We start from the raw sequence: 23,057 nt of genomic DNA, 5'->3' as shown, positions 1-23,057 counted from the left end.
ATGTCCTACTTCCGAGCGGCCTTCACAATAAAACTTTCCTCCCTATAAACACGGTCGTTGCACAATATGGACACAAGGTGGTGGTGTTGTTTCATTTGACGCGGAGTTTAGTGTTGCCTTCAGGGACGATGCGAAATCACAGCTCTCATATCGTAACGAAATCTTGTGCTGCCTTTGCGGACAGTAAAAAAAAAGCAAAATCCGTCACGAAATCAATCAAAAAAAGAAAAGCAAAATCCGCCATAAAACCTACCTACCAATGTACGGCGTTGCCTTCGGGGAGTGTGGAATCACAGACGTACTCACGATATGTCTGTATGCTCATAAAAATGCAATTTCTTCTTTTCTATTTAATGGAGCCTCTCGCAACGCTAAAAGAGTGCACACATGCCTCCTTACAATGCACCGATCTTCTTTCGTATCAGCTTTTTATGAGGGGAGAGTTTTTTTTTATTTTGGTACATGTTGACCTCGTTGATGCCATCTCATGAAAAGGCGCTAAATCCACTTCATGCCTCCTCTGGTATTTGTCTACGGTGATAAAACGTGGCGCCGCCTGAAAATTTACAGGTGGAATAAATGGAGGGATGATGGTTCCACGCACACACACACATCTGCAGTAATTATTTGACGTAATGGGAGTGCAGCAGGCCCGTAATCTCCCATTAGAATCCGTCTGGGCGCCTTCTAATTCAATATAAATGCAAATGATTTTTTTTTTTTTTGTGAGTGGGGGGGGTCGGGAGGGGTTACGGTTCTGAGATTGTAAAGCAACAGTATGGATGGAGTATGAGTTCACCTCCGCATCCTTCCCCCTCTTTCTCATTTTCTTTTCCCCTTCCTTCATTTGCTGTTCCTCCTTCTCCCTTTCGTCTCCATTGTCCGTTTTTCCTTTTTTCTTCTCCTCCTTCCACTTATCTCCTTCTCTCCAACCCTCCTCTTGCGCTTCTTCTTCTTTTGCTGTTGATGTAGATGCTATATGCGCACGCACGCGCGCGCGCACGCACACGGTTTTGCTCAATAATAAACAGCAATAAAAAAAACACCCAAGTATGACATTGACATGACAACTTTATTGACACCAATAGAACAAAATAGCTTCCATTGCTTTTCTGTACAATGTGCTGATGCAGTCTGTATGTGTGTGTGCGTGTGTGTGTGTGTGTGCGCGTGCAGATCTACTTGTAGCAGCACACAGACATGAAATCAATGAAATAATCACCAAGGAATGATTAAAGGCTTGAACCTGGAGTCCCGGTCACAGCCGCTACACTTTTTCTCAGTTTACTGACTTTTAAAACAAAGGCAAGCGAAGAAAGCAGTCGGCAAGTCAGTAAGATGGCGATGGCGATGGCGATGGCGATGGCGTGGCTAACACGGCAAACGAGTGCAGGAATAGCACAAACTGGATTTTCTCAGCTCAAAAATAAACCCAATGACGAAGCTCGGATGAGCATTTGCATTAGGGCCCGACCAAAATGGATTTTGGGAGGCCGATTCCCACGTTTGGCAGGATAGACTTCCAAATATTCAACCATTTAAAAAAGAGATAATAACATCACTTTTTTTGGGTGGTTGGGGGTTGTGGGATCAGATCGGCCAATTAATTAAACGAGTTGTCCGATTAATCGGTCGGGCCCTAATTTTTATCTTCACTTTACACACCTAATAAAAAAATCGTCTCATGCTGACAACTGGTATTATTGACGCTTGCACAGCTACCACATTGATTTTTGCACAACTATCATCGTAGTGAAGACAGCCCATCGAAACCACGACACCAACAAAAGAAAGGAAATCAATCAATACAAACACATTTGGGATGGTCGGCGTGGCGCCAATGCTACAAACATCGTCGTCTCCATTTGCTTTGACACGTGAAAAGATCGTACAGCGCTACTAACTCCACGTACACCGATTTTACAAATCGGACATCATCTCACTCTATCCCGCAGACTTTGTTTTGGATTTTTGGCTGGATTTGGCAACGATCGATGATCGCCAGCTCACAACAGTCAACTCTCATTCACTGACTCCCACGTCACTCACCAGGCTAGGTCCCGCCTTTTAAAGCCACACACATGCAAAGTCACAGATACGACAGTGTTGTTTTGTGTTGCTATTATGCGCACAGATGATCAGAAGAACATGAAATTAGTCGATTTTTTATTTTTTTTTTTGCATCTTGTTGGCTCGACTGTCTTGACTTGCGTTAGCGTTGCTCAATTTTTGGTGAGTTTTGTCAAAAATGGTTTGTGTTTTATTCTCAAAAAAAGAGGGCAAGTCTATCGTCATCAAGTATTCATCAAACAAAATGGAGCAGCGCCACTTGAAACAGATCAATAATGAATTGAAAACTGTATATTCTGTCTCTTTATAAATATATGTTAGGGCTGTCAAAATTAAACCCTTAAGTCGAAATCTTTTTTTAAACGCAGTTAAATATTTTAACGCAGTTAACTCACAAATAATTTGCATATCTTACAATATAATTTTTTTAAAATAAAGACAAAAATGCCCATATTGTATTTAAAAAAAAAAAAAGAACGTAAAAATCTAGTAATGTTTTGGCTGACTGCATTTAAGGGGCGTGGCCTGGTGAGTGACATCACTAGTCGGCGTGAGCGTCTTTGTGTGAGCTGTGGCCGATGGAAGCTCCTTGCGAGTGTTTTCATTTTTAATTTGCGAGTCGGACTGTTCAAAATTTGTCTCAGAACACAAAGCAAAAAAAAAAAAAAAGTTGCGAGTTGAGGCGCTGCTGTAAAAACGTGTCAATAAACTCCTCATACGTTCCATAGAATTCAAAACTTGACTTGTGCCTTGCGGGAGGTCACGAAGAGAACCAACATGAACATCACGGCAAAAACGAGGAGAGAAAAACTTTAGCTGGAAAACTTCAGGCGAGACTCTTCTTTTTATTTTATTTTTAAATTTTTTTAGGGTATTTAACTCATTCACCGCCAGCCCAGTAAAAATGAATCTTTGCCGTCAATTGCAGTGACTGAGTTAAAAATGACTCAACTCAGAATCATGGACAAACAAGTGGACGAGATGAAGAGGAGGATGAGGAGGAGGAAGAAGGACATACGTTAGACAGCAAAGCAGCCAAGACCAGCAGGGTGGCGGAAGAAGAGGACGGCTCGCTAACTGGCTATTGAGGAAGCGCTTTGAGGATGGCGTTGACTTCTTCGGCCACCGTCGTCAAGGCAAACGCAAACTGATCCTGCGCAAAAAAACAAAAAACAAAATCACACTCACAAAAAAGAACGACGTACCGTAAGGACTCATCTCGCCAATGTCACGTGACCAAAGGCGGAAAAGAGCTGAGCTGTGATTGGTTGTTGAGCAGATGGGATGTCATTATCTTGACTTCCCCTTTAATGTGGCGCTTGAGTTTGATTTTCAACTGCTTGCATGAGAATCGAATCGACGTCAATCTCAACAATACACTCGATTCGCTCAGTTCAAGACGGGCCAGCTCGCCGGGAAACGGTCGGCCCTTCCAGATTACCTGCCGGGACTCGCTTGTGTGTGATGGCGGCTGTACCTAATGAAATGTCCCGTGCGGTGTGCGATTTTCTCACCTTGGTGTGCACCATGCCGGGCCGTTGGTCTCGCAGGTGCTCCAGAGTGGCCGCCATGTCCATCTCCTTGGCGCCTGCGCGCACACACGCGTGCAAGGAAAGAGGACACATGGTGAGTGAGATGAGGAGGGGGGGGGGGGGGGGGGGTGAAAAGAAGAAAAAAATTTGTCATATTGTCAAAAAACCTCCAATGATTTCCACAAAGCATACACACATTTATATTAATAAACATATTATTGATTTATATTAATTCACAAATTGACAGTTTTTTTTAAATCAGAGATGCAAGTACATTTTTCAATATTCATAATATTTAATCTTTTGGCCGTAACGCATAACCACAGACCCCGCACCCCCCCCCCACCCGGCGTAAGGAAGCTGAAAGAACAATAAAAAGAAGCCAATGCCAAAAAAGTGTGCAAGACAACTCAAGTGGATTGTTTGCAAGCGAGATGAAGAAGTAGTTCTTTTCCTTTTCATGGCCTCCAATAAAAGCTGGTGTAGAATAGAGAGAGGGTGGCGGGAGGGGGGTTATTTTGTAGGAGACCCCTCCATCCCCTTGAGAGAGGTTCCGGGGTTAGTGTCTGGAAAATCAAAAGATGGCAAAATGAAATGAAAGTGTGATGAAAAGCTCGTCACAACTTGATGGCTTTTATTCCTGGAGGAAGGGCTGCAAGGGGGGGGGTGGTGATTGTGAGCGATTTTTTTGGAAACGAGGGTCTTAAAGGAGGGGTCAGGAAAAAAAAAACCCTCGTCAGTCCGACAGTGCCGACATTCTCTCAAAATGAGAGTGGGAAGGAAGAAAGCGATTGAGAATGAGGTGGGGGGCTTTGGGACCAGAGGGCGGACATTGGTCACAGAAAAACTTCAGATTTAAATTTGTCCACACTTTGGAAGGACTTTGTTCTGCCTGCTGTTCATTTTGGGTGTGATTCCACTTTTGGCCACTAGATGGTGGTACACTTTGACACAGTGTTTTGATGGAAGAAGAGTGCACACAGGAAGTATTTTCCACTCATCCTCGTTTTCGCCAAGATTCTTCTTCCATCCTGCTTTTTTCGCCGACTCAAAGCCAAGGCCGCAGCTTCGTATTATTTGTAATGTGTTGAAATATTTGAAAAATCTAAAATGACATCGCGAAAATTCATCAATCACTAATTTAATTTGAGAAAAATTTTGCTCATTGCTTACGTTGTCTTGATTAATAAATCAGGCTTTGTCGCAAACTGTTGCTTCCGACAACAAAAATACAAATTGTCAGTAATTGCAGTCATCATCTTCGATTAATGAGAGTTTTGTTTTTTGCTGGCTGCATAAACGCATGACCGAGACATGCAAATTGCTTGGGTCTCATCAAGTTTGGATCGATGAAAAGGAGTCGTATGAGCGCAGACGCCGCAAGTGACGGCTGCTTCCAAGGAAGGAAAAAAAATTTGAGGGAATGGCTTTGCACCTTTGGCCATCCGGTTGAGGACCATGTCGATCAGGATGTACGTCCCGCTTCGCCCGGCGCCGTCACTGCAAACAAACAAACAAACAAACAAAAAAAGAAATAAAAAATTGAGGAAGCAAGCACATGTTTCACAAACAAAAATTTTTGGAAAATACTTAATTTTTGTTGAGTTTTTTTTTTTCAACTAGTTTTAGTATTTTTTTTTTGGAGTATTTGTGGAGTGCAAGATAAAAACAAATAAATAAATATATAAATAAAAGGTCTCATGTATTGCGTAATAAAGTCAAGTCCAATTCTCTAGCAACTTTTGGACTTTGGCCAAAGAGCAAGTGTGAACGTAAGATGTCGCTTCAGTTTGTTTTTGCTTTTTAGAAGCATTTTGTCTTTATTCGATTTGGCCATCCCAAAAGTTTTCTCCATTTTAGTTTTTCAAATAAGAACGTGTCTGTACGAAATGAAGGAACGTGTTGTGCTCGTTGCGACTTGCCTGCAATGCACGATGATTGGACAGGCGCGTCCGCGGTAACACTTGTTCACCTTCCTGCAAAACACAACAACAACACAAGGGGGCGCTCAGCCGCCACGTCTTTGGAAAGCCGCTGTTCATTCGTTCGCGCGACACGAGCCACTTCCGAGTCAGATGAATGACAAAAATGTGGACAAATAAGTAAACAAATAAAATAAATCTTTTTTTTTTGGTTCATTTTCAACATGAACTTAGAAAAAATGTAGAAGTTATTCTTTAGAAAGTATTTTTTTTTCCGTGTCATTGTACTCCCATCATTTTTCGATCCATTCATTTCATTCAGTCGGCCCCCTTACACACTGCCAATCAATGCCCGCTTGCCCCCCCCCCCCCTTGCTGATAGGTGTGAACAGCACCGACATAGTAGCATCACAGCCGAAACAAGGGAAGCTTAACACCTGACACTCAAAGACTTCTCTGCACACTAGCCCCTTTCCCACCGCTCCTCAAAGCCAGCCATGTCCCGACATCCCTGATCCATTTCAACGGTACCGACACAGAATGGAAGGTTGAAATCATAACCTGCAGATTATGAAAACTGCAACAGGTGTGTGTGAAAGTGCACCACGCAGACATGCCAGTTCTGTTTGCACACAAAGGTCCCTTTCGGACAAGCCCCTTTCAAATTGTCTGACAAATCTGGCTTTTTTCATTTGTTGCTGTTGTGCGTGAAAGGTATACCCACAGAATGGAGGTATTCTGCCATCAGAGTTCATGTGTGGACGCTTTGAATGTTGGGGAAAAAAAATCAACACCAGACACTCAACTCTCTGTGAAATAAGTAGTGGCTCTCGCGTTACACCTCTTATGCACCATTTTGACATGTGTGAAAGGGGATAGCAGAAAGCCAGAAGAGCGTTGGGAAGTTTATGTGATGCAAGATGCAGACGCTATGTAATGATTGGAATTTCATGCAGACAAAATCACACGGGTCGCATGTGATCGACACAGACCAATAAATGGCAATTTTGAGGAAAGTGGCGGTGTGAAAGTGGCTTCCGTGTGTTGGTGGGCGTGAAGGGGGGTTGTGTCGCTCTCGTTCACACACGCCCCAAGTCAGAGCTCACTGCAGTCAAAAGTCCCGTTGCCATGGAAACAGAGTTAGAGGTGCACAGAAGGGGTGCGCTCACGCCCCGCTAAGCCTTGGGACTCGGCGGAGAACATGCAAAATGGGTGCGCGGAACAGCTTGAAACCACCTGTGCCTTTCACACAGAGTGAGTGGCAGCTGTTTCATTTCGTAGGTATTTTCTTTCACACAGCCACCGTTCCGCCTCGAAGACGACCACCAAAGGCAGAATACCAACTTAACCACCCAATTCAGTGCCAGTACCTTTCACGCAGATCAGTAACCTGGCAGGTTTTTATTTTATTTTTTTTGCACGGATCGTGGCCGGCCCGGACGATGGTGCTTGATCCGTACGGATCACAGATCAATGACGATCCTTTGCACCACTAGTGTCAACACTAGTCTGGTAAAAAAGAAAAATTGCTTTCATCACAGCAGGCAGGTGAATTTTGAGTGTTAAACTTCACACCCCCGTTACGGCTTTTTCCCATATCCCCTTTCACACAGCTGTCGTTCCGCCTCTGATATTACCTCAGGAGATGACAAAGTGGTGGGCGAGTGCCCGGCAAAACCCGGTAAAAAAGCTGCAACTAATCCGGTTTAGGTTGGACAGCGTGAAAGGGGGGTAGCGTGCAGGCGTGGGAGAGGAAGACAGGCCAAGCGTGAGTAAGCAAAAAGAAGGAGAGGGCTCATTTTGGGTCAGCGGGCACAGCGAGGGGCAAGAAGGCGTCGGAAAAGGGGGGGAGGAGGGGTTGTTAGTTTGGGGACTTGGAGGGGAGTTAAGGGGTTGGTGAGGTTTGGGGGTCCATGCGGCCCCCTAGGTTGCAGAATCACAGTCTCCAATGATCACTTTTGTGACTATGCAACTGGGCTCATATTACTAGCTGCAACATCACAAAAATGACACTGGCAACCGCTAGTTAGCTGGTAAAAGGGGGCGGGGTAAACATGCTGTTGGGGGGGGGGTAGAAGCTTGTTTCCATGGTAACCATGCTGACCATTTTGTCTCCTAAGGCATCACCTGATGATGAGGACTGACACAAAGTCAATTAAAAAGGTTTAAAAATGGAAAAAAAACGAAAAAAAAAAATGAAATTTGGTCATGTCTATCATAGGTGGACCCACAAAAAAACGTCTCAGGAAGGCATCCCGGGAAAAAAACAACAAAGCCATCTGAGGATAATAAAATAAAACATAAACTTTTTGTAAATTCAACCTGCAAAGCCAGTTGGGGGGAGAAACGTGAAATTTGGCAGAAATGTCGATGTAGACCCACAAAAAAAAAAGTCTCAAGACTCCATCCCAAGAAAGAGACGCAAGTCTGCCATTTTGGTTTGACGAGGCCATTTCAGGGTGAGAAAACAAAACTGGAGGGTTTCAATCACATCAACCTTTGGACAATTCAGTCCCCAAAGCCACTTTGATGGAGCATCATATGTGGATCCACAAAAAAAGTCAAGAATCCATCCTGAGAAAGAAACAAAAAGTCTGCAAGTTTGGTTTGATGAAGCCGTCTTAGGGTGATAAAATTCTTTCAGGAATCAACCACAACTTTTTAAAGCCAGTTCAAGTGGTTTGGTGGGAATGTCCATCATGAGTAGACCCACAAAAGAAAGTCACGCTTGAAAAGGCACAGGAAGGCACGGACACAAAATGATGCACTTTGTGAGGCCATCTTTAAAACAGAGCCGAGGCGCGTTCCCTACCTGCGGAAATCCAGGAGGGTGCGACTAGTCTCCGGCACGTTCTGGTTGAGCCACGTCAGAAAATGGAACTGTGTGACGGTCCTCGTCTCGTTGGTCTGCATGTTTTTCAGGTAGAAGCTACGCACCAGGAAGTCGTCGCACCAGATGTGCTCCGACACCAGGTTGACCTGCAAACGCAACCAAAAGTCAAAACTCCAGCAACCACAAAAACTGTTCCCAAAAAAGTCCTGCCACGGTCACTCCGAAGGGGTCGCGCGTACCTCGTAGATGTGGTAGAGATTGGAGCCCTCATCAGGCCAGTAGTGGTAGCACTGTTTGACGCCGCTTTCCACCAGCGGCGTCAGCATGACGATCACCACGCAGCCGTTCTCCCAAACCATCTTGGATACAAAACAAGAGCCCATGTCAGGAAGTGACGTGGACGTTTTGCGACTCGCGACGGGAAACGGGCTTTACCTGCCAGAAGTCGGCCACGGTGGACGGCAGCGGGCCTTGCGTGGCGATGTAGGCCGGGTTGCGAGGGTCGTGGTCCATCTGCGGGGGACGGAAAACATGATCGGGAAGAATTAGTGAAATGACGAAAAAGCCTTCCGAAAAAAAAATGATTTTGTCACTTTCTCTTAGATTTCACTTTTATGAATATTCTCTCAAAACCTTTCGAACATTTACGACTCAAAAATAATCTTTCAAAATGTTCCTTGATTTTCTTAGTGGCTATATTGAGAATTTATATATTTAGACTTTTACTTTGTTAAAAAAAATAAAACGTTATTCCCTGCCGTTTTCGAGATGCTAATTTACGCATATACATTTCTTCGTAAATAGCGACTTGCGTCTTATAATTTGTTCCTTGTTGTAAACGTTGTTTGAATGACTTGTTTTGATTTCTTACCAACATATAAAGATTGGGTACTTTATAGGTTTGATTGACACAAGGCAAAATTATTTAATTTTTTATTTTATTCAAATTTAAGTAGGGCAGAATCCGTGAATCGAATAACCCGAATAATGTAACCACATTTGAAACGATGATGATTTCGGAGGCACACAAAATTTGTTTTGAATGGTGTCACCAGGATTGTCATGATTTCATCATATTTAGGTCTTTGTTCCCAAAAATCAAATCGACAGCTTTGGACAAAATTTGCATCTGCTCCAGGAAATAGAATCGTGATTGATTCCAACAGAAACGCACAAACGGTGTTGTGGTGCAGTGTTGTTGTACAGCCTGGAGGGCGAAACGAGAACCCATAAATCCCAACCGGCTTCTCTTTCGACAAAAACAAACAAAAAAAAAAGGCTCAACTCAGCGAGCGTGTCAGCAAAGTAAACAAACGGCGAACAATTAGCAGTGCCAAGGTGAAAAACGAGCCTTTCCCGAGTGGGTGGATCCATTTTTGTTGCTCACGCCGACACTGGCCGCCGGTCCTGGCCATGAATATTCACCAGACGGGACGCTCTATCACCGACTTGGACGGACAGACGGACGGAAGCCCCCGGGTGTGTGTGTGTGTGGGGGGGGGGGGGGGGGGGTGAGTGTGTGTGTGCGCTTACAATGGGGCTGGCGTTGATGTAGTCCGAGTTGCCTTGACTGTTCTCCAGTCGCAAGGCGATGCGGCAATGATCATCTGGAAGGGAAAGACGTGAACATGAGAACATTTGGCCGTCCATAATTCATGGCATTCCTTTTCATTTTTCATGTTGCGTACACATTATGAAATATACATACGGGAAAATGATTATGAAGGATTCATGAGCGAGATTGGCGGACTTCCAGCGGACAACGATAACAACTTGTGTTGAATCAAACAATCCTCGTTTCTGATCTACTGCTGTCACACATTTTGTTTTTAAATGAGGTTTTAAGAACATTGCTCGTATTATAATTGGTATTAAAATATGACTTTTGTAAAACAACAACTTTATTCTGATTAAATTTAAACTTGAATTTTGTCCACACGCGATATCAAAATATCGCTTTGACTCCATCTCGTGGAAAGGAATAAATGAGCTTCATTTCGTCATGCCATAGCCCTGTCTAACACAAAAGTAGTGCTTTGCCGCCCCCTTGTGGCTACTATTGGAAATTAACACAAAAGTAGTGCTTTGCCGCCCCCTTGTGGCTACTATAGGAAATTAACACAAAAGTAGTGCTTTGCCACCACCTTGTGGCAACTATAGGAAATTAACACAAAAGTAGTGCTTTGCCGCCCCTTTGTGGCAACTATAGGAAATTAACACAAAGGTAGTGCTTTGCCGCCACCTTGTGGCAACTATAGGAAATTAACACAAAAGTAGTGCTTTGCCGCCCCTTTGTGGCAACTATAGGAAATTAACACAAAAGTAGTGCTTTGCCGCCCCCTTGTGGCTACTATAGGAAATTAACACAAAAGTAGTGCTTTGCCGCCCCCTTGTGGCTACTATTGGAAATTAACACAAAAGTAGTGCTTTGCCGCCCCCTTGTGGCTACTATAGGAAATTAACACAAAAGTAGTGCTTTGCCGCCACCTTGTGGCAACTATAGGAAATGAACACAAAAGTAGTGCTTTGCCGCCCCTTTGTGGCAACTATAGGAAATTAACACAAAAGTAGTGCTTTGCCCCCCCTTGTGGCAACTATAGGAAATTAACACAAAAGGAGTGCTTTGCCGCCACCTTGTGGCAACTATAGGGAATTACAAACGTATAAATAGAGGTTGTGAAACAGAAACGCTGGTTGAATTTTTTGCAGAAAGACGATAATAAAAAAAAACTCAATCGACTCCAGTTGTGGATGATTCCAAGCGAGTGCAATGACGTCCGCCTTGTTCGTGTTTTTTTTTTTTTTTTTTTTGTGACCTTTTGCGTCTCTCTTTGGCCAAACATTTCTTGACATTTTCACTGGCGCGCCTCGGGCACTTTTAATAAGAAGAAGTGGCAATGATTGGTGACGAAGTGGCGACAGGTCAGGCAGGCCGCCGAACACATCGGGACACCACTTTTGTTTTTTGTTTTTTTCCTTCTAGGAATGCAGTGAATCATTGATGACGACGATTGAGGCGTTTTGATAGACGCCGCTACAGTTTCGAAGCAAAGCCAATCTTGAAATGACCACTTCCAGGGACTCTCAAAATGGTGGTTTGGGGCAAAAATGTTGCCTATTTTTGAGAAAACGTTCTACTCGTTCCATTAAAAGCAAAAAATCATTTTTAAAATCCGGGTCATTTTTACAAGGACAAAGAATGAATTTGTCAAGGAAAAAAAAATTTACGAGAAGAAACTTGTACTTTTTTTTAGCGGATTTAAGAGAAGGCTCGTATTTTTACGAGACGAAGTTGCAATATTATGAGAAGAGTCATTTTTTTTCCCGCGACAAAATGTGATCGTAAAGTCGGAGTCTTCCAAGATAGTCGTAATACGATATTAAAGTCTAAATTTAATGAGGTAAGGAAGTCATATTTTCAAGACGTTGTCTCTGAACTTTCTTCTTTTAATTAGTTCTCCAAAGTGTGACTCGGATTGCTGATTTTGTTTCTTGCGCCTCGTTGTGCATTTCGGGATGCCCCGAGTGTCTTACAGGCCACCACGGCGATCGATCGATTCTTCTTGGCGTTGCCGTCCTTCAGGCCCGCCGTGCAGGCGTTGGGCTCGGCCTGGTAGGCACAAAGCGCCTGCCACTCCTTCTCCAAGCGGTTCTTGTTCTTCAGGTGGTCCTCCATGTACGACTGCGGCAAAAGAAAAGAAAAAAAAATTAGCGCTCGAGGATGCAAACTTGCAAAACATCCATTCGTTGCTTACGGGAAGCTTATGGTTAAAAAAAAAAAAAAAAAATGTTCAGGGGGCTCCGCCTCACAATCCGACACACTTTACAAAATCTGCTAACATACGAGACCCCCCCTGCCCCCCCCGCCCCCCAAACCTCACTCAACACCCGCCCACGGCCACCCTAATGCCAGCGTAATCGGGTTTGGTGGCAGCCTAAAGGGATTAGTGCAATCCAATCAGGAGGTGCTGAGATCACCATGTGTCGTCCAAACACTCAATAATCCCCTCGGAGGGGGGAGGGGCTTAAGCGCAATAACGCGCAACAAGACGCCATTGTGGCTCTCGGAGCATCTGGAAGAAAAACCGATGAGAGGTGCAAAATCCCGATTTTGATTCTGTCAGGCTATAAAAGATTGTTCAAAGTCGGAAGTGGTCCGACTCAAAAATCATGTCAGTTTTTGTTGCTCATCAGCAGGAAACACATCAAATGCATTTTTGTCATTTTTTTACAACATGTGCCAACGCAAAGCCGTTTGTGAAATTTTGGATAAAATCAAAAAAGGTACAACATGTTGAGGGATGGCGACATGAGAAAACAAAGCAATGCTGTTTAAAAAAAAATAAATAAATAAAAAAGAAAAGGGAGAGGAGGTGCTTGGATAGAACCCCCCCCCCAAAAACAAATGGGGAAATAAATGTGATTCTTCATCAAACTGTTAATTGGAACAAATACAAAGACAAGAAAATAATTTGGAGCTGATGATGACGATATTTTGATTACTTATTAGAATATTCGGAGAATATTGCGCAATGCACACCAAAAACGATTCGGTAGTTTTGGGGATTTAAAAAACCCCCCAAAAAAAATCTGGAAACGTCAAAACAAATCACGTTAAAACAAAACACACCAAAATAATATCCGAGACTTTTCTTGTTTTAATCACGAAAAAAACATTTTTACTACTTTTAGCTCATCGACATTAGGCTGTCACTATTTCATAAACACAATTGATTCATTCCTAGATCCGATCGACTACCAGGTGACCACTCGCCCGCCCTGGCGCACTTGATCTGGCAACAGATCGCGTCGCAGCTGGCAAAGTGCAAACAAAACCAAACAAAAAAAATAAATAAAATAAAATCAAGCGCAGGCAAGGGCTAATCTGCGGCAAGTTTAAATCTCCAACACTCGCCCGGGCCGTAACAAAGGACAAGATAATGTGCTTTATAGAGAGAGTCCACTAATCCTCTTAAAACACAGGCGCAGAGGATGTGTGTGTGTGTGTGTGTGTGTGTCGGGGGGGGGACTCATGGGAGCCAGTAAAACATTAACATAAGATAAGAGGCTGAAAGCTGCTTCAAATTAAAAAGCAGCGGCTGCCTGACGACATGGAAGTCGAGGAGGCGGCCCTCGCTTGGAGGTGGAGCCGAGGGGGCGGGGGGGGGGTCACACTTTTACTCGTCACCGTTTGCCTCGCACCGAAACAAACGTGATGACCAACACCTTTTGGTTCTGGATTGTTTTCAGGAGGAAAACTTCAGGAATGGAGAGGTCAGGTGGTGGTATGCATGGTGAGCAAAGGAGCAACGGGGGGGGGGGGGGGTTCGGTCCAAGCAAAATATCATTGTTATGTTAAGTTCATACCAAATCCGTTGCACAGTGAGAAAAAAAGAAAAAACCCATCATGACAACAAAAAGAGGGGTGGGTGGATTTTACATCACTCCAGTTCCTCGAGCATCTCTCCAGAGAGCACAATGACAATTTTGCTTTGATGTTTTTTTTATTCATTTATTTTTATTGCTCCACAGTGGGAAGCCGCAACAGTCTGACCTTTCGGAAAATGATTAAATCATAAGTTTCTTTTGGAGTGGTTACCTGTACAAATGTTTCAACTTCAATTCCCGCTTTCACATTTTGTGAAACGACAGCTTTTATGTAAAATGCACTTTGCCGTATCTTAAACCAGGTCTGGATTTTGGCCTGTTTTATTGCCACTTCTCCTGTTCCTCAAGGTCTACCGTCCTGCCTGTTTTCCATCCCTCCTTGCTGCAGCACACCTTTTGCCATCACACTTGCTCAAAGGCTCAGGCAATGACCAATCTTGGCTCAGCTTCAGAAAACAGGTGAGCGTTCATTGGTCGTTACCTGAGCAACGGTGATGTCATTTTCAGTCGACAGAGACTGGCAAATGGGTGGATTTTGCGGCTTAACTCGTACATGTCTTTCGACTCGTTGAGGCGCATAGAACATATCAGAAAAAAAACATTTGGGTTGACTTCCCCTTTCAGGGCCTGTTGGTGTAAAGTGTTTTAACAAGTTCCCATTCTGGATCCGATCTGGATGAAACACACTTTGACATTTGGCAGTGATCTAAGCCTGAACAGGATCAATTGCATCTTATCTATTGCGTAAGGGTGAGGGAAGAAAAAAAACATTACTGACTGCAACAGAAGCCAGTCGTGATTTCACTGTGATCCGACCAATCAGATGAGACGTGCTTAATGCATGCGAGTGGCGGGGTTTAGTGGCCGGAGTTTGCAGAGCGTGGGTGGCAGAAATGAGCCACCGCGTGATGTAATTACGCCGTCGCTTGGCAGAAAGCTGGCGAGGGAGCCCCTCGGTGGGGGAGGGGGCACGGGCCGTGGGGGGTGGGGTGGAGCCACTTGTGCTGGCCGTAATGAAAAACAAGACGACGGCGAGGAAGATGAACAGGAGGAAGATCACGAGGGTTGCCTTGATTCTTTTGACATTTGACATGTTCCATTTACATTACTGAAAAATGTGCAATCTGGATCAGATCTGGATCAAACCTGGTTTAGTATGACATGGCTTTGAATCATGCTTACATGTGATATTTGGTTTGAATTACATACGCTCATATATATTTGAGGATTTTTTAAAATGTAAATTTTCCATCTAATTTCAAACAACGAACAACAAGTTGGCCCTTCTGCTTTAAAGTGTCAAGTCAGCAATTGTATAATATAATAAAATACATAAATGAGATAATGTAGTTTGCACACCTTTGACTTGACTAATTGATTAAAATGCCATTTTTTATGATATATCAATGAATCAGATCAATCCAATTCCCATCCCTTTATTCAAAAATAGGAGATGATCTAATAAATAAATAATTAAAAAAAAAATCAACAGAGATAATCCGTCTGCTTCCATGAAAGACTCCAGAAATGAGAGAGTATTTACGGAATAGTAGCTGAAATGACAAGGATTTGGACAAATTTCTCTTAACAATTAATCGTAAAATTCAGTCAATTCATCTGCTGTTGACCCACTACAATAAATCAATCATCCAAAGTCGCTAACACACACCTGCCATCGTCTCAAGTTCCTCTAATTAACCACAAATACAGTTCAGAAGTGTAGTTTTGAATGACAGGGTGTGTAGACTTTTTCTAATCTCCTTACCAGGATCATGTGGCCGGTGGAGATGTCCATGTTGGGCTGCGCGGGCTCCTCGCTCCAGGACGAGAGGCTGCTTCGGGCCGACGGGCTGACGGCCGAAGCGCCGCCGACGCCGCCGTCGCTGAACTGCGAAGACACGCTGTTGATCCTGGACGACGTCGGCTCCGCACGCTCCGTCGGCGGCTTGACCGCCATGCGCTGACGACACAGCTCCTGCCAAAGTCACGATTTAGATTTGGAGCAGGGGAAATTAGCATGACCCTTCGTGGCAATTTAGTGATCGAATGTTAAAACAAAAAAAAACAAAAAAAAGGCTTTTTACTATCTTTTGAGGCAGGCCACGACCCGCTTTGAGCACGCTGACGTGAGTTAGCGCGCAGCAACTTGACCTTGCCATCAAACAAGATCCAACATCAAAGCAAAAGCGTCCTCATCGCCATTCAAGAAATTTACATGTTAAACATGATCAAACCACATGTCAAAATAAAACTAATCGTCCTCGTTCTTCCTATATTTCATTTTTCTAACTCCTACCAAGAAGGAAAGAAGAAAGGATGGAGGCGGAGAAACGAGGACGGTAAGAAAAGAAGGGAAGGAAGGCAAGGAGGAGGATGAAAGGAAATGGAGAAGGAAAGGAAGCAATGAAGGAAGGAAATAAGGGCGGTTACGTTAGAAAGGAAACGGAAAGCAAACCTCTGGGAAGAGCTAACATTGTGCCGACCCACGACTCAGTCGAGCGTGCTGCTCTTATTTACAGACGCTTACTAATTAATACACAAAGATCTATTTTCAAAGACTCAATTTGATGGCCAAACAATGTGAACATGTTTTGTGTTGCCATGACAACATTGGCGCCTGCTCCAATAGAACTCTAACACGTGCGTGTGTGTCCTGATGACCTCCTTTCACCAATCAAGGAAATGACACCCTGACCCCCCCGCCCGCCGCCGCCGCCATGTGATCACGGTGCCAAGCAATCCCCCTGGCAACCTAAAAAGGGAACGCTCGGCGTGTGCCACCCTAATTAGCACCAGCTCCAGCCCCCACCCTCGACAACCATAACCTCACCCTCCACGCCTGACCCCGCCCCCGAGGGAGAAGACGACGCGGCATGAGTGGAATTTCACACACACACACACACACGCACGCACAGCAGGTGACAAAGAGCCCGGCTGGCTCAGACGGTTGCCGGGTCGAGTGGACATCTGCCAATGCTCGAGAAAGACGCAAAGTGAGACCTCGCGCCAAGATCTTTGGAGGCGCATTCTAGTGCACTTCGTGCTCAAGTAAGTTTCGGCAAAACGCTCAGAGTTGGCACAATAGTGGTCCGAGTCCAAAGAGATCAAGTCCCAAGTTTCGAAATACGAGCGATAATCGAAAAAAAAAGAGATTTTTTTAATTATTTGGCTGATTAATTGCTAATTGGTATTTTTTGCCGCCAAAAATGGGCATCGGCCCAAAAAAAAAAATTTCCTTATCAATCAGGTCCTAAAGTGCACATCCACTTGTTGACTCATCCGACCCCCGAAACGGTGGCGGCGCACCACCGCACCATTTACCTGGTAGGTGGCGGTGGCATCTTGCCCGGCGTCCGTTCCCAAGTTGCTGAGTTTCTCCTTGAGTTTGTGGTGCGACCTGTGTCGCAGGCAATAAAGCACGCTCGACGCCAGCAGCACGCCCACGATGCACAAGATGGATGCCACCGTCAGCGCCAGGAACTTGGTGGACTCGGCCTGGCTGTACTTGCCCGGGATCGCCGAGATCTCGCTGCCCTGTGACGCCACACAAAAAACATCGCAGGAGGAAGAAGTTAAAAGATTAGCATGAAGACAAAAATAAATAACGCCACCTCGTGGGCATTTGCGTAAGTACCAACACTGAGTCGAACACGCCTCTGCGCAGTTTTTGACGGTGCTTCACGCCAGAGTTGTGAAAATAGTGCCCTGACGTTTGAGCTCATCAAACTGCCAAAAATCACAAACAACTAAGAAATAAATTTGAAACTCTTGGTGAGCTTCTTAGCTTTTTGGCCAACTCAGACGACGACGACGACGACGTCGTCACGTTTTCATGTCACGCGTTTCATTTCCGAAATTTGAGCCCGAAGCGTTATGGGAGCGGCCCCGTCCGTCCTTGCCCACAAATGTTCTCTTCCCACTCACCGACAACAATGAAGCAGGAAGTGTCGTTTCGGATCCGTCTAAGTGCGTCCCATTGAGCCCGGACCCGCGGAATAATGGAGCGCCGTGCGCTATTTTACCTGACGGCGGCGGCGAACAATATGCGATGCAATTATGCGATGCAATCACACAGAGACAAATTGCAGACTGCCTACAGACGAATCACTCCACAGCAAAAAAAAAAAAGATAATAATCATCCTTGTTCATAGTTGAACACAGTCAACATGGGCAAACGCAGAAATACAAACGCAACAAATTGATGTTTTATGCCTAATGGGTGTGACAGGGTCCAAAATCCATACCTAGAACCGCATCCAGGATCTGAACACATCCCAGAAAAAAAAAAAAAACATGGAGGCTGATCAATAAACTATTGATTAGCGCGCACTTCCTATCTCACAGTGTGACTCATTGCCATCTTGTTGGATGTTCAACACCCCGATTTCCCGCCCCCCCAAAAAAAAGAAAAACAACAGAATAAGAAGCTGATTTTGTTCTGCTGTGGAAAATCTTCACACAGAGAGACAGAAGGATGTTTGGCCTGGGGGGGGTCTTTTTTTTGGGGGGGGTGACCTTGATGGTGGAGGTCACAGAGATTAGTGAGGGTTGTTTTTTTTTTGGGGGGGGGTCATGCCGGTGAGTTAATGAAAACGACTGCCTGGCGAGTCCCCCGCTGCCCGACTGTCAAACCCCGTCGGGAGTTTCGCCTATATGCAGATTGTTCTGGAATTCCAGGGGGGGGGGGGTCACAAAGAGAACCCCCACCCCCTCACCAGTGCGTGCCCCAATCACCAATAGATGACACCCCCCCCACCTCCCCAAACAATGATATTCAGCCAATTCATTGCCACTCTATTCAACACCTGATAAAGCGCCTGTAGAATGACCCACCAGGGGGATGACAGTTGCGCAATACACGTACATGCGTGTGCGTGTGCACGTATGGTGGGGTCCTTTTTATTTGTTTTTTTTATTTTTTCATGGGGGCTTGAGGGGGTACTGTACAAGCTGCCATATGACTGTATTCGCATTCTAACGCAGTTTCTTGTAAAACGTTTCTAGGCAGACATCAGATGGAAGGGAGAGTGGAAGGAAAGGGAGCAAAGATAGAAGGAAGGAAGGACGGAAGGAAATAGGATTTGTAAAAAAAAAAAAAAAAAAAAAAAAAAAAAAGAATTTAGGAAAGCAGAGGAGGAATGAATGAAGAAAGGAATTGAAAGAAAAAATAAGAGGAAATGAAGAGTAGTAGGAAAGGGAGGAAAGAAGAAAACAAGAATGTATGAATGGAGGGAACATTCCAGAAGGTTGCCGCATCCCCTTTCAAACAGCCGCCGCACACAAAAAATACATTGAATAAAAAAAAAAGGGAGAGAATAATAAAATGATAATCATCATCGACAATAAATTTGGTGTGCAGGACGCACCAGGAAGCCGGCCATTTTGGTCAACGGCTGCTAGCTAACATAGCGCATCAATGAGCGTTAACTGAAGCAGCCCAGTCAGAGTGGCGTGGGGGGGGAGGGGGGGGCAATATTGAGCAAGGGTGGGCGTGTGTGTGTGTGTGTATTGTAGAGAAGGCGGCGGCGAAAGGGGCTTTTTCGGTGGGGGTGCAAAGAGTTCATGTGTGGGAAGTGGGGTGCGTAGGGGGGGGGGCGTTTCTAAAGCACTGGAATAACGAGTGCCTGCGTTGCAGCTGCTGCACTGGCTGTCAATCAAACATGCCTGTCAATCATTCTGCTCAGACTCCACCAAGGGAATAAGCCTCAAATAAATAGTCCAAAAATGTGTTTTGTTTTGTTTTCTTTTTTAAATTGAAATAATCGTCGATATTCCGATTAGGCAACACGTGCCGAGCTCGACGGACGTGCGTCCACGACCATCTGGATGGCAAAAAGAAAGAAATTCACAATCAAACGAGGAGTGAGGAGAGGGGAGGACGAAAGAAAAAAAAAAAGCAGTGTGATCCTCCATTGTCCATCTGCTCACACAAACTTCGAAACTTCAATCGTGTTTCATTCTCAAACATGACCACATTTCTATCATCCATCCTCATTATTATTTTTCTCTCACTCTCCTGTATCAACGTCACATAATAAATTATAATTTCGCAACAAATCACATTGCAGACTCAAAACTAATTTCCTTCACTTATTTCTTTCCGTTTCAGAATGAGACTAATTTCTAACATGTTTCAATTTCAACTATTTCTAAAGCGTTTTAAGACAACCACCGCTTTATGCAAAGCGCTAAATGCACAAAAACTGTAAAAAAAATTTTTTTTAAAAAACCCCACGAGCCTCATGCTTAGTCCAAAGCAAAAGAATAAAAAATAATTTTAAGATGAGTTTCAAAGATGGGAGCTCAGAGAGGTAAGGCGGGGCGAGGCCATTTCAAGATAAATAATAGAATCTTAAAAAAAGTCAGTTATGTGCTTCCAGTCAAGAGGCGAGCAGCAGCATTTTGGCGCAACTGGAAACGCTTGATGGAGGATGGACTAAATTATTCACAGATTTCAGATTTCGACAACACAAACGTGATAAGAAATGGAAATGTTCCTCACGGAGTGATTATGATTAAATTCAGTGAAAATATTTAAACAAGTACATTTTCTATGTGTGTGTGTGGGGGGGGGGTGAGCGCGCAGCTTATTCAAGTCGGGTCGAAAAAGTCAAAGGGCGAATTGCAGCAGGCGGCCATTGTTATCAATGGTGATAATTTCTGCACGCACGCACGTTTCTATAGCTTTGAGTCGTCTTAAAGCCACGCTCGACTGAATGCTAATACTGAGAACAATAATCATTTTAATGACATTTCGACAATGTTTCAACATCAAACTTTTTTTTTTTTTACATGGTTCTAATTTCCAGCAGGATTCAGCATCCAACGACTATCAACCAATTTTAGCCTGTTTCAGAGTCAAATATTTATTTCCGGAAATTTCAACCATGTCTCAGCATCAAATATCTGATTTATGTTTTTTTGGCAACAACCCTATTTTTATCTGGAGCAAAATTCTCTAAATGCATTTCAGCCTGTTTCGGCATCAAAAAAACATTTGAAATGAATTTTTAACCATGTTTCAGCATCACGTGTCGAAAACACATTTCAATCATGTTTCAGCATGCAGTCATCAAGCAAATCACATTTGGAAAAACATTCCAGCATAAAAAAAAAAAAAAGTCATCTCTGTCAACCTCGGTGCCAAAGCCAGCTCATCATGTTTCAGCATCCAATAGCAACATTTCAATCGTGCTTCAGCTTCAAACTCACAATTCGGTCACATCAAATCATGTTTTGGACGGCAAAAATGCTCTCAACTTGCAGCATCAGCTAACATGAAATTTAGACAATTAATTAAATTAATTTAGACAAAAAAAAACAAACTATCTTTTCTCAAGCTTCAGTGCCAAACAGGAAATTCCTCATGTTTCAGTTTCAAATGTTTCACGGCAACCATCTTCAAGCACCGATTTCGCTTGCATAACGATCAGAAACCAGCGTCAAATCAAATTCATGGAGCCTGAAACGAATCTCTCGCGTTTCAGCATCAGCCAACACGAAACTTTCAACGCAATCCAACTTGACTCATTTGTCGGTTTCGACGGGAATAATCAACACAAATGAAGCAATGAAACTTTTCGGAACGCACGGCGAAATGGGAACAATCAGCACCAGGATGCTGCCCAATTTGCCATGGCGACGGCGAGAGGAAGCCGCCTGCCTCTCACCTCATCAACGTCTTCCTCATCGTCCTCCTCCGCTTCCCGACACGTCCGTCAGGGCGGTCGGGGGGGAAAGCGCTTTCTTTTCTCGTCCGTCGGCGAATGCATCGAGGATGAGGAGCGGCCCACTGATGAAGAGTCCACGCCAGCGCCTTTCTTCACTACAAAGTGCACAAGGGCCAAGGGGGGGGGGGAGGGGGGTCCTCCTTTTATTGGTTGTCCCCCCCCCCCAAGCCTTTTGCCGCCCTCCAATCCCTGCCTGTCTCCCGCACATGTCAATGCCGCCCCCCCCAACCACCGTCGCCATGGTGACGGCTCCACATGTTGCCGACAGGAGGAGGAGGAAGAGTGGGAATCATTTTGAGCGACATCGCTGAGTCGACGTTCGTTTGAGCGCCAACGTGCGAAAGGACAAACGCAACTCGTAAAAGGAATTAAAAAGTAGCATTTAAAAAAAAAAAAAAAAAAAGGTACATTATCATTCGTGCTCAAGAAATCTTAATCCATGTTAAGATGTTTGACGGAGGGCCACATTTTTATTTCCTGTGCATGACTCAACACTCAAATTGCTCAAATTGCAAGTTTTCAATTTTTTTTTTTTTTTTTTTTTAATACAAATTTTCTCATCTTTTCACGTCCGATGGGAGTCCCAAAACGTTTGTGCACATTTCATTGATGTTCACTTGCTGCGTGTGTCCCAATACTTTTGTCCATATTTTATTTTGACTTCCTGGAGGTGTCCCAATATTTTTGTCAGTGCCGTATTAACATTTCACCTCATCCCTGTGCACCAATACTTCTCACCCAACTAAACATTTTTTTTTTTTTATACTTTTCACTTGTTGGAGATGTCCCATTACTTTTGTTAATTGCGAGTATTGGAGAGCACCTCCGTCACTCTTGTTGCCATGACAACCGAGCCACCAGATTTCCCTTCATCAGAGAGACAGTCGCAATATTTACGCAGTTATTTTTGCTTTTCATTTAGACTTTTAAATACGACACGTACGCGTCTATTCAAGGACACACACACACACACACATGCACACGCTGCTTTTGTTGCGTCTTCACCACTGGAGAACTCGTTCATTCTCATTGTTGATTGATGTAGGGGTGTGTGTGTGTGTGTGTGTGAGTTCAAGGAGACCAATGGAAGCAGGAACAGGTGGAAGCGAAACAGTCTTTCACTCGTCCACTATTTGTGAGCGTGCACGTGTGTGTGTGTGTGTGTGTGTGTCTTGTGTGTCGTACATCTCACAAAGGAGACCAATAGCAGTGACGCTGCCTGATGCAGATGACAAGCTCCTTCCTCAAGTGTGTGTGTGTGGGGGGTTGGGGGCTCTTCAGTTTATCTTTCTATTCACCCGCCAACCCCACCCCTCCTAAGCCCAAATCCAAACCTGAACGCCCCCCCCCCCCCAACACACACATGCACACACCTCCTTTTGCCCCTTTGTTGACAGCTGGAGGTGGCAGCCACTCAAGTCACTCTTGGGGTGTGTGTGTGTGTGTGTGTGTGTGTGCACTTGCTAAATCTCCCCTCAACCCCCACACGGCTCCCTCACAGCTTTCATTTTCCTTGCAACACATTTACAGTTACGCAATTCTCTCGACAGCGTACGGCAACTCTGTGGAGACAAATGCAAC

At 44.4% G+C, this 23,057-nt stretch overlaps 1 protein-coding gene across 2 annotated transcripts in view; it reads right to left on the bottom strand.

Moving 5' to 3' along the window:
• Positions 1-1,053: 1,053 nt before the first annotated feature.
• Positions 1,054-23,057, bottom strand: part of slco5a1b (solute carrier organic anion transporter family member 5A1b) — a 39,523-nt gene continuing 17,519 nt past the window's right edge. Inside the window, exons 13-24 of one of the 2 annotated variants that reach the window (XM_088311691.1) lie at positions 17,067-17,279; positions 15,511-15,720; positions 11,892-12,039; positions 9,891-9,964; positions 8,793-8,870; positions 8,688-8,716; positions 8,597-8,657; positions 8,337-8,503; positions 5,525-5,578; positions 5,038-5,102; positions 3,585-3,658; positions 1,054-3,223 (exon numbers count right to left, since the gene is read on the bottom strand). In XM_088311691.1, coding sequence (XP_088167817.1) covers positions 3,152-3,223; positions 3,585-3,658; positions 5,038-5,102; positions 5,525-5,578; positions 8,337-8,503; positions 8,597-8,657; positions 8,688-8,716; positions 8,793-8,870; positions 9,891-9,964; positions 11,892-12,039; positions 15,511-15,720; positions 17,067-17,279 — 1,245 coding nt within the window. In that variant the 3' untranslated portion in view covers positions 1,054-3,151. Of the gene's footprint in view, positions 3,224-3,584; positions 3,659-5,037; positions 5,103-5,524; positions 5,579-8,336; positions 8,504-8,596; positions 8,717-8,792; positions 8,871-9,890; positions 9,965-11,891; positions 12,040-15,510; positions 15,721-17,066; positions 17,280-23,057 lie in introns of both variants that reach the window. The other variant, XM_088311690.1, reaches the window with a different exon arrangement.

This window comes from Idiotropiscis lumnitzeri, chromosome 12 (assembly GCF_059441095.1).
Source record: "Idiotropiscis lumnitzeri isolate Australia: NSW breed Sydney's pygmy pipehorse chromosome 12, RoL_Ilum_1.0, whole genome shotgun sequence".
NCBI lineage: Eukaryota > Metazoa > Chordata > Actinopteri > Syngnathiformes > Syngnathidae > Idiotropiscis > Idiotropiscis lumnitzeri.
Note: the sequence above shows the minus strand (reverse complement) of the source record. Positions and strands in the feature narration are given on the sequence as shown.